General features: G+C 43.9%; 1 protein-coding gene across 1 annotated transcript in view; it reads right to left on the reverse strand.

Moving 5' to 3' along the window:
* The window catches only part of LOC116361512 (FERM, ARHGEF and pleckstrin domain-containing protein 1-like), a 133,205-nt gene that overhangs the window by 19,084 nt on the left and 100,679 nt on the right, over positions 1 to 13,442 (reverse strand). Inside the window, 4 exon segments of the mRNA XM_031816004.1 lie at positions 7,821 to 7,972; positions 8,162 to 8,269; positions 12,110 to 12,273; positions 12,775 to 12,887. Of these exon segments, the coding sequence (XP_031671864.1) occupies positions 7,821 to 7,972; positions 8,162 to 8,269; positions 12,110 to 12,273; positions 12,775 to 12,887 (537 nt within the window).

Below are 13,442 nucleotides of genomic sequence, written 5' to 3' on the forward strand. Positions count from 1 at the left end.
AACACCACACTACTGAAGAAAACACCACACTACTGAAGACAAGACAACACAGCACTACTGAAGACAACAAGACAACACAACACTACTGAAGACAACACCACGCTACTGAAGACAACAAGACAACACAACACTACTGAAGACAACACCACTGAAGACAACAAGGCAACACCATACTACTGAAGACAACAAGACAACACCACACTACTGAAAACAACACAACACTACTGAAGACTACAAGACAACACCACACTACTGAAAACAACACAACACCACTGAAGACAACACCACACTACTGAAGACAACACCACTGAAGACAACACCACTGAAGACAACACCACTGAAGACAACACCACACCACTGAAGACAACACCACACCACTGAAGACAACACCACACTACTGAAGACAACACCACACTACTGAAGACAACACCACACTACTGAAGACAACAAGAACACACCACACTACTGAAAACAACACCACACTACTGAAGACTACAAGACAACACCACACTACTGAAAACAACACAACACCACTGAAGACAACACCACACTACTGAAGACAACACCACTGAAGACAACACCACACTACTGAAGACAACACCACTGAAGACAACACCACACCACTGAAGACAACACCACACTACTGAAGACAACACCACTGAAGACAACACCACACTACTGAAGACAACACCACTGAAGACAACACCACACCACTGAAGACAACACCACACTACTGAAGACAACAAGACAACACCACACTACTAAAGACAACAAGACAACACCACACTACTGAAGACACCACCACAAGACAACACCACACTACTGAAGAAAACACCACACTACTGAAGACAAGACAACACAGCACTACTGAAGACAACAAGACAACACAACACTACTGAAGACAACACCATGCTACTGAAGACAACAAGACAACACAACACTACTGAAGACAACACCACTGAAGACAACAAGGCAACACAACACTACTGAAGACAACACCATGCTACTGAAGACAACAAGACAACACCACACTACTGAAGACAACATGAACACACCACACTACTGAAAACAACACCACACTACTGAAGACTACAAGACAACACCACACTACTGAAAACACAACACCACTGAAGACAACACCACACTACTGAAGACAACACCACACTACTGAAAACACAACACCACTGAAGACAACACCACACTACTGAAGACAACACCACACTACTGAAGACAACATCACACTACTGAAGACAACACCACTGAAGACAACACCACACCACTGAAGACAACACCACACTACTGAAGACAACAAGACAACACCACACTACTAAAGACAACAAGACAACACAACACTACTGAAGACAACACCACACTACTGAAGACAATACCACACTACTGAAGACAACACCACACTACTGAAGACAACACCACACAACTGAAGACAACACCACACTACTGAAGACAACACCACACTACTGAAGACAACAAGAACACACCACACTACTCAAAACACCACACTACTGAAAACACCACACTACTGAAGACTACAAGACAACACCACACTACTGAAAACAACACCACACTACTGAAGACAACACCACTGAAGACAACACCACACTACTGAAAAGAACACAACACCACTGAAGACAACACCACACTACTGAAGACAACACCACACTACTGAAGACAACACCACACTGCTGAAAACAACACCACACTGCTGAAGACAACACCACACTGCTGAAGACAACACCACACTGCTGAAGACAACACCACACTGCTGAAGACAACACCACACTGCTGAAGACAACACCACACTGCTGAAGACAACACCACTGAAGACACCACCACACTACTGAAGACAAGAAAACACAACACTACTGAAGACAACACCACTGAAGACAACAAGACAACACCACACCACTGAAGACAACAAGACAACACAACACTACTGAAGACAACACCACTGAAGACAACAAGACAACACCACGCTACTGAACACAACAAGACAACACCACATTACTGAAGACAACACTACTGAAGACAAGACAACACCACACTACTGAAGACAACAAGACAACACAACACTACTAAAGACAACACCACGCTACTGAAGACACCACCACAAGACAACACCACACTACTGAAGAAAACACCACACTACTGAAGACAAGACAACACAGCACTACTGAAGACAACAAGACAACACAACACTACTGAAGACAACACCACGCTACTGAAGACAACAAGACAACACAACACTACTGAAGACAACACCACTGAAGACAACAAGGCAACACCATACTACTGAAGACAACAAGACAACACCACACTACTGAAAACAACACAACACTACTGAAGACTACAAGACAACACCACACTACTGAAAACAACACAACACCACTGAAGACAACACCACACTACTGAAGACAACACCACTGAAGACAACACCACTGAAGACAACACCACTGAAGACAACACCACACCACTGAAGACAACACCACACCACTGAAGACAACACCACACTACTGAAGACAACACCACACTACTGAAGACAACACCACACTACTGAAGACAACAAGAACACACCACACTACTGAAAACAACACCACACTACTGAAGACTACAAGACAACACCACACTACTGAAAACAACACAAAACCACTGAAGACAACACCACACTACTGAAGACAACACCACTGAAGACAACACCACACTACTGAAGACAACACCACTGAAGACAACACCACACCACTGAAGACAACACCACACTACTGAAGACAACACCACTGAAGACAACACCACACTACTGAAGACAACACCACTGAAGACAACACCACACCACTGAAGACAACACCACACTACTGAAGACAACAAGACAACACCACACTACTAAAGACAACAAGACAACACCACACTACTGAAGACACCACCACAAGACAACATCACACTACTGAAGAAAACACCACACTACTGAAGACAAGACAACACAGCACTACTGAAGACAACACAACACTACTGAAGACTACAAGACAACACCACACTACTGAAGCAAACACCACACTACTGAAGACAACACCACTGAAGACAACACCACTGAAGACAACACCACTGAAGACAACACCACACCACTGAAGACAACACCACACCACTGAAGACAACACCACACTACTGAAGACAACAAGAACACACCACACTACTGAAAACAACACCACACTACTGAAGACTACAAGACAACACCACACTACTGAAGACAACACCACACTACTGAAGACAACAAGAACACACCACACTACTGAAAACAACACCACACTACTGAAAACAACACAACACCACTGAAGACAACGCCACACTACTGAAGACAACACCACACTACTGAAGACAACACCACTGAAGACAACACCACACTACTGAAGACAACACCACTGAAGACAACACCACTGAAGACAACACCACACTACTGAAGACAACACCACTGAAGACAACACCACACTACTGAAGACAACACCACACTACTGAAGACAACAAGACAACACCACACTACTAAAGACAACACAACACCACTGAAGACAATACCACACTACTGAAGACAACACCACACTACTGAAGACAACACCACACTACTGAAAACAACACCACACTACTGAAGACAACACCACACTACTGAAGACAACACCACACTACTGAAGACAACACCACACTACTGAAGACAACACCAGAAGACAACACCACACTACTGAAGACACCAAGACAACACAGCACTACTGAAGACAACAAGACAACACAACACTACTGAAGACAACACCACGCTACTGAAGACAACAAGACAACACAACACTACTGAAGACAACACCACTGAAGACAACAAGACAACACCATACTACTGAAGACAACAAGACAACACCACACTACTGAAGACTACAAGACAACACCACACTACTGAAGACTACAAGACAACACCACACTACTGAAAACAACACCACACTACTGAAGACAACACCACACTACTGAAGACAACACCACACTACTGAAGACAACACCACACTACTGAAGACAACACCACACTACTGAAGACAACACCACTGAAGACAACACCACTGAAGACAACACCACTGAAGACAACAAGACAACACCACACTACTGAAAACAACACCACACTACTGAAGACTACAAGACAACACCACACTACTGAAGACAACACCACTGAAGACAACACCACACTACTGAAGCCAACACCACACCACTGAAGACAACACCACTGAAGACAACACCACTGAAGACAACACCACTGAAGACAACACCACACTACTGAAGACAACATGAACACACCACACTACTGAAAACAACACCACACTACTGAAGACTACAAGACAACACCACACTACTGAAGACAACATCACACTACTGAAGACAACACCACTGAAGACAACACCACACCACTGAAGACAACACCACACTACTGAAGACAACAAGACAACACCACACTACTAAAGACAACAAGACAACACAACACTACTGAAGACAACACCACACTACTGAAGACAATACCACACTACTGAAGACAACACCACACTACTGAAGACAACACCACACTACTGAAGACAACACCACACTACTGAAGACAACACCACACTACTGAAGACAACAAGAACACACCACACTACTCAAAACACCACACTACTGAAAACACCACACTACTGAAGACTACAAGACAACACCACACTACTGAAAACAACACCACACTACTGAAGACAACACCACTGAAGACAACACCACACTACTGAAAAGAACACAACACCACTGAAGACAACACCACACTACTGAAGACAACACCACACTACTGAAGACAACACCACACTACTGAAGACAACACCACACTGCTGAAGACAACACCACACTGCTGAAGACAACACCACACTGCTGAAGACAACACCACACTGCTGAAGACAACACCACACTGCTGAAGACAACACCACACTGCTGAAGACAACACCACTGAAGACACCACCACACTACTGAAGACAAGAAAACACAACACTACTGAAGACAACACCACTGAAGACAACAAGACAACACCACACCACTGAAGACAACAAGACAACACAACACTACTGAAGACAACACCACTGAAGACAACAAGACAACACCACGCTACTGAACACAACAAGACAACACCACACTACTGAAGACAACACTACTGAAGACAAGACAACACCACACTACTGAAGACAACAAGACAACACAACACTACTAAAGACAACACCACGCTACTGAAGACACCACCACAAGACAACACCACACTACTGAAGAAAACACCACACTACTGAAGACAAGACAACACAGCACTACTGAAGACAACAAGACAACACAACACTACTGAAGACAACACCACGCTACTGAAGACAACAAGACAACACAACACTACTGAAGACAACACCACTGAAGACAACAAGGCAACACCATACTACTGAAGACAACAAGACAACACCACACTACTGAAAACAATACAACACTACTGAAGACTACAAGACAACACCACACTACTGAAAACAACACAACACCACTGAAGACAACACCACACTACTGAAGACAACACCACTGAAGACAACACCACTGAAGACAACACCACACCACTGAAGACAACACCACACTACTGAAGACAACACCACACTACTGAAGACAACACCACACTACTGAAGACAACACCACACTACTGAAGACAACAAGAACACACCACACTACTGAAAACAACACCACACTACTGAAGACTACAAGACAACACCACACTACTGAAAACAACACAACACCACTGAAGACAACACCACACTACTGAAGACAACACCACTGAAGACAACACCACACCACTGAAGACAACACCACACTACTGAAGACAACACCACTGAAGACAACACCACACTACTGAAGACAACACCACTGAAGACAACACCACACCACTGAAGACAACACCACACTACTGAAGACAACAAGACAACACCACACTACTAAAGACAACAAGACAACACCACACTACTGAAGACAACACCACTGAAGACAACACCACACTACTGAAGACAACACCACACTACTGAAGACAACACCACACTACTGAAGACAACACCACACTACTGAAGACAACACCACTGAAGACAATACCACACTACTGAAGACAACACCACACTACTGAAGACAACACCACACTACTGAAGACAACACAACACAGCACTACTGAAGACAACAAGACAACACAACACTACTGAAGTCAACACCACGCTACTGAAGACAACAAGACAACACAACACTACTGAAGACAACACCACTGAAGACAACAAGACAACACCATACTACTGAAGACAACAAGACAACACCACACTACTGAAAACAACACCACACTACTGAAGACAACACCACACTACTGAAGACAACACCACTGAAGACAACACCACACCACTGAAGACAACACCACACTACTGAAGACAACACCACACTACTGAAGACAACACCACACTACTGAAAACAACACCACACTACTGAAGACAACACCACTGAAGACAACACCACTGAAGACAACAAGACAACACCACACTACTGAAGACTACAAGACAACACCACACTACTGAAGACAACACCACTGAAGACAACACCACACTACTGAAGCCAACACCACACTACTGAAGACAACACCACTGAAGACAACACCACACCACTGAAGACAACACCACACTACTGAAGACAACAAGAACACACCACACTACTGAAAACAACACCACACTACTGAAGACTACAAGACAACACCACACTACTGAAAACACAACACCACTGAAGACAACACCACACTACTGAAGACAACACCACACTACTGAAGACAACACCACTGAAGACAACACCACACCACTGAAGACAACACCACACTACTGAAGACAACAAGACAACACCACACTACTAAAGACAACACCACACTACTAAAGACAACAAGACAACACAACACTACTGAAGACAACACCACACTACTGAAGACAATACCACACTACTGAAGACAACACCACACTACTGAAGACAACACCACACAACTGAAGACAACACCACACTACTGAAGACAACACCACACTACTGAAGACAACACCACACTACTGAAGACAACACCACACTACTGAAGACAACACCACTGAAGACAACAAGACAACACCACACTACTGAAGACAACACTACAAAAGACAAGACAACACAACACTACTAAAGACAACAAGACAACACAACACTACTAAAGACAACAAGACACCACCACAAGACAACACCACTGAAGACAACAAGACAACACCACACTACTGAAGACAACACTACAAAAGACAACAAGACAACACAACACTACTAAAGACAACAAGACAACACCACTAAAGACAACAAGACAACACAACACTACTAAAGACAACAAGACACCACCACAAGACAACACCACTGAAGACAACAAGACAACACCACACTACTGAAGACAACACTACTAAAGACAACAAGACAACACAACACTACTAAAGACAACAAGACAACACAACACTACTGAAGACAACACCACACTACTGAAGACAACAAGACAACACCACACTACTGAAGACAACAAGACAACACCACACTACTGAAGACAAGACAACACCACACTACTGAAGACAACACTACACTACCACACTACTGAAGATAACACCACACAACAGGTTGCCAAGGGAACTGACCTCTGGAAGGTGTACTGGCTCTCTGATCTGAAGTAGTACATGAGACTTGAAGTGACAACACAACCAAACACCACACAACAGGTTGCCAAGGGAACTGACCTCTGGAAGGTGTACTGGCTCTCTGATCTGAAGTAGTACACATGAGACTTGAAGTGGAGCTTGAAAACGTAGTCCTTCTGGATGTTCTCTGTCTCCGCGGGAACCGTCAACGAGTAGCCTAGCAACGGGAGGCTGGCCAGAGGGTAGTCATCCTATAGGGAACAGAGATGACCTTTAGACTACTGCATCCCATAATAAATACTAGTTAGTTTTAGGTTAGGGTTAGATGTATGTTTAGAGTTAGTTTAGAGTCCTTACCTGATGTGACTTGTAGAAGAAGTTGGTGAAGACCACCCAGAGTTAGGTTTAGGTTAGAGTTAGGTTTAGGTTAGAGTCCTTACCTGATGTGACTTGTAGAAGAACAGGCTGAAGTTGGTGAAGACCACCCAGAGTTTCTGCCATCCATTACTGTTCTTAAACTTCCTCAGCAGGTTACCTGATAACTGGTTCTGATAGGGGGAGAAAGGACCAATAGGAAGAGACATTAACACAGGAGTAACCAATAGCAAAAGAGATTAACACAGGTTGTCTGGTCTTGAAGTTACAATGTTGTTGTATCAGGTTATATCCCACCTCTCTGTATCAGGTTATATCAGGTTATATCCCACCTCTCTGTATCAGGTTATATCAGGTTATATCCCACCTCTCTGTATCAGGTTATATCAGGTTATATCCCACCTCTCTGTATCAGGTTATATCAGGTTATATCCCAACTCTCTGTACCAGGTTATATCAGGGTATATCAGGTTATATCCCACCTCTCTATATCAGGTTATATCAGGTTATATCCCACCTCTCTGTACCAGGTTATATCAGGTTATATCCCACCTCTCTGTACCAGGTTATATCCTACCTCTCTGTACCAGGTTATATCAGGTTATATCCCACCTCTCTGTACCAGGTTATTTCCCACCTCTCTGTACCAGGTTATATCAGGTTATATCAGGTTATATCCCACCTCTCTGTATCAGGTTATATCAGGTTATATCCCACCTCTCTGTATCAGGTTATATCCCACCTCTCTGTATCAGGTTATATCCCACCTCTCTGTATCAGGTTATATCCCACCTCTCTGTATCAGGTTATATCCCACCTCTCTGTACCAGGTTATATCAGGTTATATCCCACCTCCCTGTACCAGGTTATATCAGGTTATATCCAACCTCTCTGTACCAGGTTATATCCCACCTCTCTGTATCAGGTTATATCCCACCTCTCTGTATCAGGTTATATCCCACATCTCTGTACCAGGTTATATCAGGTTATATCCCACCTCCCTGTACCAGGTTATATCCCACCTCTCTGTACCAGGTTATATCAGGTTATATCCCACCTCCCTGTACCAGGTTATATCAGGTTATATCCAACCTCTCTGTACCAGGTTATATCCCACCTCCCTGTACCAGGTTATATCAGGTTATATCCCACCTCTCTGTATCAGGTTATATCAGGTTATATCCCACCTCTCTGTATCAGGTTATATCAGGTTATATCCCACCTCTCTGTATCAGGTTATATCAGGTTATATCCCACCTCTCTGTATCAGGTTATATCAGGTTATATCCCACCTCTCTGTATCAGGTTATATCAGGTTATATCCCACATCTCTGTACCAGGTTATATCAGGTTATATCCCACCTCTCTGTATCAGGTTATATCCCACCTCCCTGTATCAGGTTATATCCCACCTCCCTGTATCAGGTTATATCCCACCTCCCTGTATCAGGTTATATCAGGTTATATCCCACCTCTCTGTACCAGGTTATTTCCCACCTCTCTGTACCAGGTTATATCAGGTTATATCAGGTTATATCCCACCTCTCTGTATCAGGTTATATCAGGTTATATCCCACCTCTCTGTATCAGGTTATATCCCACCTCTCTGTATCAGGTTATATCCCACCTCTCTGTATCAGGTTATATCCCACCTCTCTGTATCAGGTTATATCCCACCTCTCTGTACCAGGTTATATCAGGTTATATCCCACCTCCCTGTACCAGGTTATATCAGGTTATATCCAACCTCTCTGTACCAGGTTATATCCCACCTCTCTGTATCAGGTTATATCCCACCTCTCTGTATCAGGTTATATCCCACATCTCTGTACCAGGTTATATCAGGTTATATCCCACCTCCCTGTACCAGGTTATATCCCACCTCTCTGTACCAGGTTATATCAGGTTATATCCCACCTCCCTGTACCAGGTTATATCAGGTTATATCCAACCTCTCTGTACCAGGTTATATCCCACCTCCCTGTACCAGGTTATATCAGGTTATATCCCACCTCTCTGTATCAGGTTATATCAGGTTATATCCCACCTCTCTGTATCAGGTTATATCAGGTTATATCCCACCTCTCTGTATCAGGTTATATCAGGTTATATCCCACCTCTCTGTATCAGGTTATATCAGGTTATATCCCACATCTCTGTACCAGGTTATATCAGGTTATATCCCACCTCTCTGTATCAGGTTATATCCCACCTCCCTGTATCAGGTTATATCCCACCTCCCTGTATCAGGTTATATCCCACCTCCCTGTATCAGGTTATATCCCACCTCCCTGTATCAGGTTATATCCCACCTCTGTATCAGGTTATATCAGGTTATATCCCACCTCTCTATATCAGGTTATATCAGGTTATATCCCACCTCTCTGTATCAGGTTATATCAGGTTATATCCCACCTCCCTGTACCAGGTTATATCAGGTTATATCCCACCTCTCTGTATCAGGTTATATCAGGTTATATCCCACCTCTCTGTATCAGGTTATATCAGGTTATATCCCACCTCTCTGTATCAGGTTATATCCCACCTCTCTGTATCAGGTTATATCCCACCTCTCTGTATCAGGTTATATCCCACCTCTCTGTACCAGGTTATATCAGGTTATATCAGGTTATATCCCACCTCTCTGTATCAGGTTATATCAGGTTATATCCCACCTCTGTACCAGGTTATATCCCACCTCCCTGTACCAGGGTATATCAGGTTATATCAGGTTATATCCCACCTCTCTGTATCAGGTTATATCAGGTTATATCCCACCTCTCTGTACCAGGTTATATCAGGTTATATCCCACCTCCCTGTATCAGGTTATATCAGGTTATATCCCACCTCTCTGTATCAGGTTATATCAGGTTATATCCCACCTCTCTATATCAGGTTATATCAGGTTATATCCCACCTCTCTGTATCAGGTTATATCCCACCTCTCTGTATCAGGTTATATCCTACCTCTCTGTACCAGGTTATACCAGGTTATATCCCACCTCTCTGTATCAGGTTATATCAGGTTATACCAGGTTATATCCCACCTCTCTGTACCAGGTTATATCCCACCTCTCTGTACCAGGTTACATCAGGTTATATCCCACCTCTCCGTATCAGGTTATATCCCACCTCTCTGTATCAGGTTATATCAGGTTATATCCCACCTCTCTGTACCAGGTTATATCAGGTTATATCCCACCTCTCTGTACCAGGTTATATCAGGTTATATCCCACCTCTCTGTATCAGGTTATATCAGGTTATATCCTACCTCTCTGTACCAGGTTATATCCAGTACTGTGGGTCAGGTAAGTAGAGAAGACAGAGAGGTTAGACGGTACTGTGGGTCAGGTAGGTAGAGAAGACAGAGAGGTTAGACGGTACTGTGGGTCAGGAAGGTAGAGAAGACAGAGAGGTTAGACAGAGACAGAGAGGTTAGACGATACTGTGGATCAGGTAGGTAGAGAAGACAGAGAGGTTAGACAGAAGCAGAGAGGTTAGACGGTACTGTGGGTCAGGTAGGTAGAGAAGACAGAGAGGTTAGACAGAAACAGAGAGGTTAGACGGTACTGTGGATCAGGTAGGTAGAGAAGACAGAGAGGTTAGACGGTACTGTGGGTCAGGTAGGTAGAGAAGACAGAGAGGTTAGACGGTACTGTGGGTCAGGTAGGTAGAGAAGACAGAAGACAGAGAGGTTAGACAGAGACAGAGGTTAGACGGTACTGTGGGTCAGGTAGGTAGAAAAGACAGAAGACAGAGAGGTTAGACAGAGACAGAGGTTAGACAGTACTGTGGGTCAGGTAGGTAGAGAAGACAGAAGACAGAGAGGTTAGACAGAGACAGAGGTTAGACGGTACTGTGGGTCAGGTAGGTAGAGAAGACAGAAGACAGAGAGGTTAGACAGAGACAGAGGTTAGACGGTACTGTGGGTCAGGTAGGTAGAGAAGACAGAAGACAGAGAGGTTAGACAGAGACAGAGAGGTTAGACGGTACTGTGGGTCAGGTAGGTACCTCCACAGCCACACTAAAGTCCACCATGGACACAGAGGTGTTGCGGTGCCAGCAGACATGAACTGTCGTGTTTCCTCTCTGTGCTGACTGACGCTCCAATGAGCTACGAGACGCACTCAGCTCCTCCTCTGACTCAGCCTCCACACCGCCCTCTTCTGGAGACTCTGAGAACAGCAGCAAGAGGAATTGATGAAGAGTTGACGAACAGAAACAGAGGACAAGGTATTCTTTCCCCCAGGTCAGATAAGTTGAAGGTTGTTTCTCGGAGCACAAAACATCCTTGTCACAAAACCTAAATAAGAGAATTCCCTCTGTGGGAAGGTTAGGTTAGTTAGGAGTCAGCCTGTACTCTGTGGGAAGGTTAGTTAGGACTCAGCCTGTACTCTGTGGGAAGGTTAGGTTAGTTAGGAGTCAGCCTGTACTCTGTGGGAAGGTTAGTTAGGACTCAGCCTGTACTCTGTGGGAAGGTTAGTTAGGACTCAGCCTGTACTCTGTGGGAAGGTTAGGGCTGTTCATGGCTGCTGTGGGCCCTTTAACTCCACCTGTAGAAGTAGTAGCAGTAGGTAGTGTGATTTACTGCGGTAAGATCGACTGGTGGACTGTAAATCAGAGGAAAGACCATTCATCTGTTCATCCAGGTCTAGGGGTCAGGTACTATGACTTACTGCGGTCTGATCGACTGGTGGACAGTAGATCAGTAGAAGGTCTGTTACTCTGTTCTACCAGGACTACAGCCATCCTGATGTCCTCCATCCATTTCACCATCTCTGATACACAGCTAGGTACAGAGTACAGACATGGGTTAGATGCACAGCTCGGACCTCTCTGATGACTGATTGTGGCCCCTGGGGCTAAATGAGTTCAACACCCCTGCTCTAGAACACCCTAAAACACTCTAAACAACCCTGGAACACTCTAAATCACCATGGAACACCGTAAAACACCCTAAAACATCTAGAAAAATGGTAAAACACCCTAAAACATCTAGAAAACTGTAAAACACCCTAAACATCTAGAAAACTGTAAAACACCCTAAACATCTAGAAAACTGTAAAACACCCTAAAACATCTAGAAAACTGTAAAACACCCTAAAACATCTAGAAAACTGTAAAACACCCTAAAACATCTAGAAAACTGTAAAACACCCTAAACATCTAGAAAACTGTAAAACACCCTAAAACATCTAGAAAACTGTAAAACACCCTAAACATCTAGAAAACTGTAAAACACCCTAAAACATCTAGAAAACTGTAAAACACCCTAAAACATCTAGAAAACTGTAAAACACCCTAAAACATCTAGAAAACTGTAAAACACCCTAAACATCTAGAA

Source organism: Oncorhynchus kisutch, unplaced genomic scaffold, assembly GCF_002021735.2.
Source record: "Oncorhynchus kisutch isolate 150728-3 unplaced genomic scaffold, Okis_V2 scaffold727, whole genome shotgun sequence".
Taxonomy (NCBI): domain Eukaryota; kingdom Metazoa; phylum Chordata; class Actinopteri; order Salmoniformes; family Salmonidae; genus Oncorhynchus; species Oncorhynchus kisutch.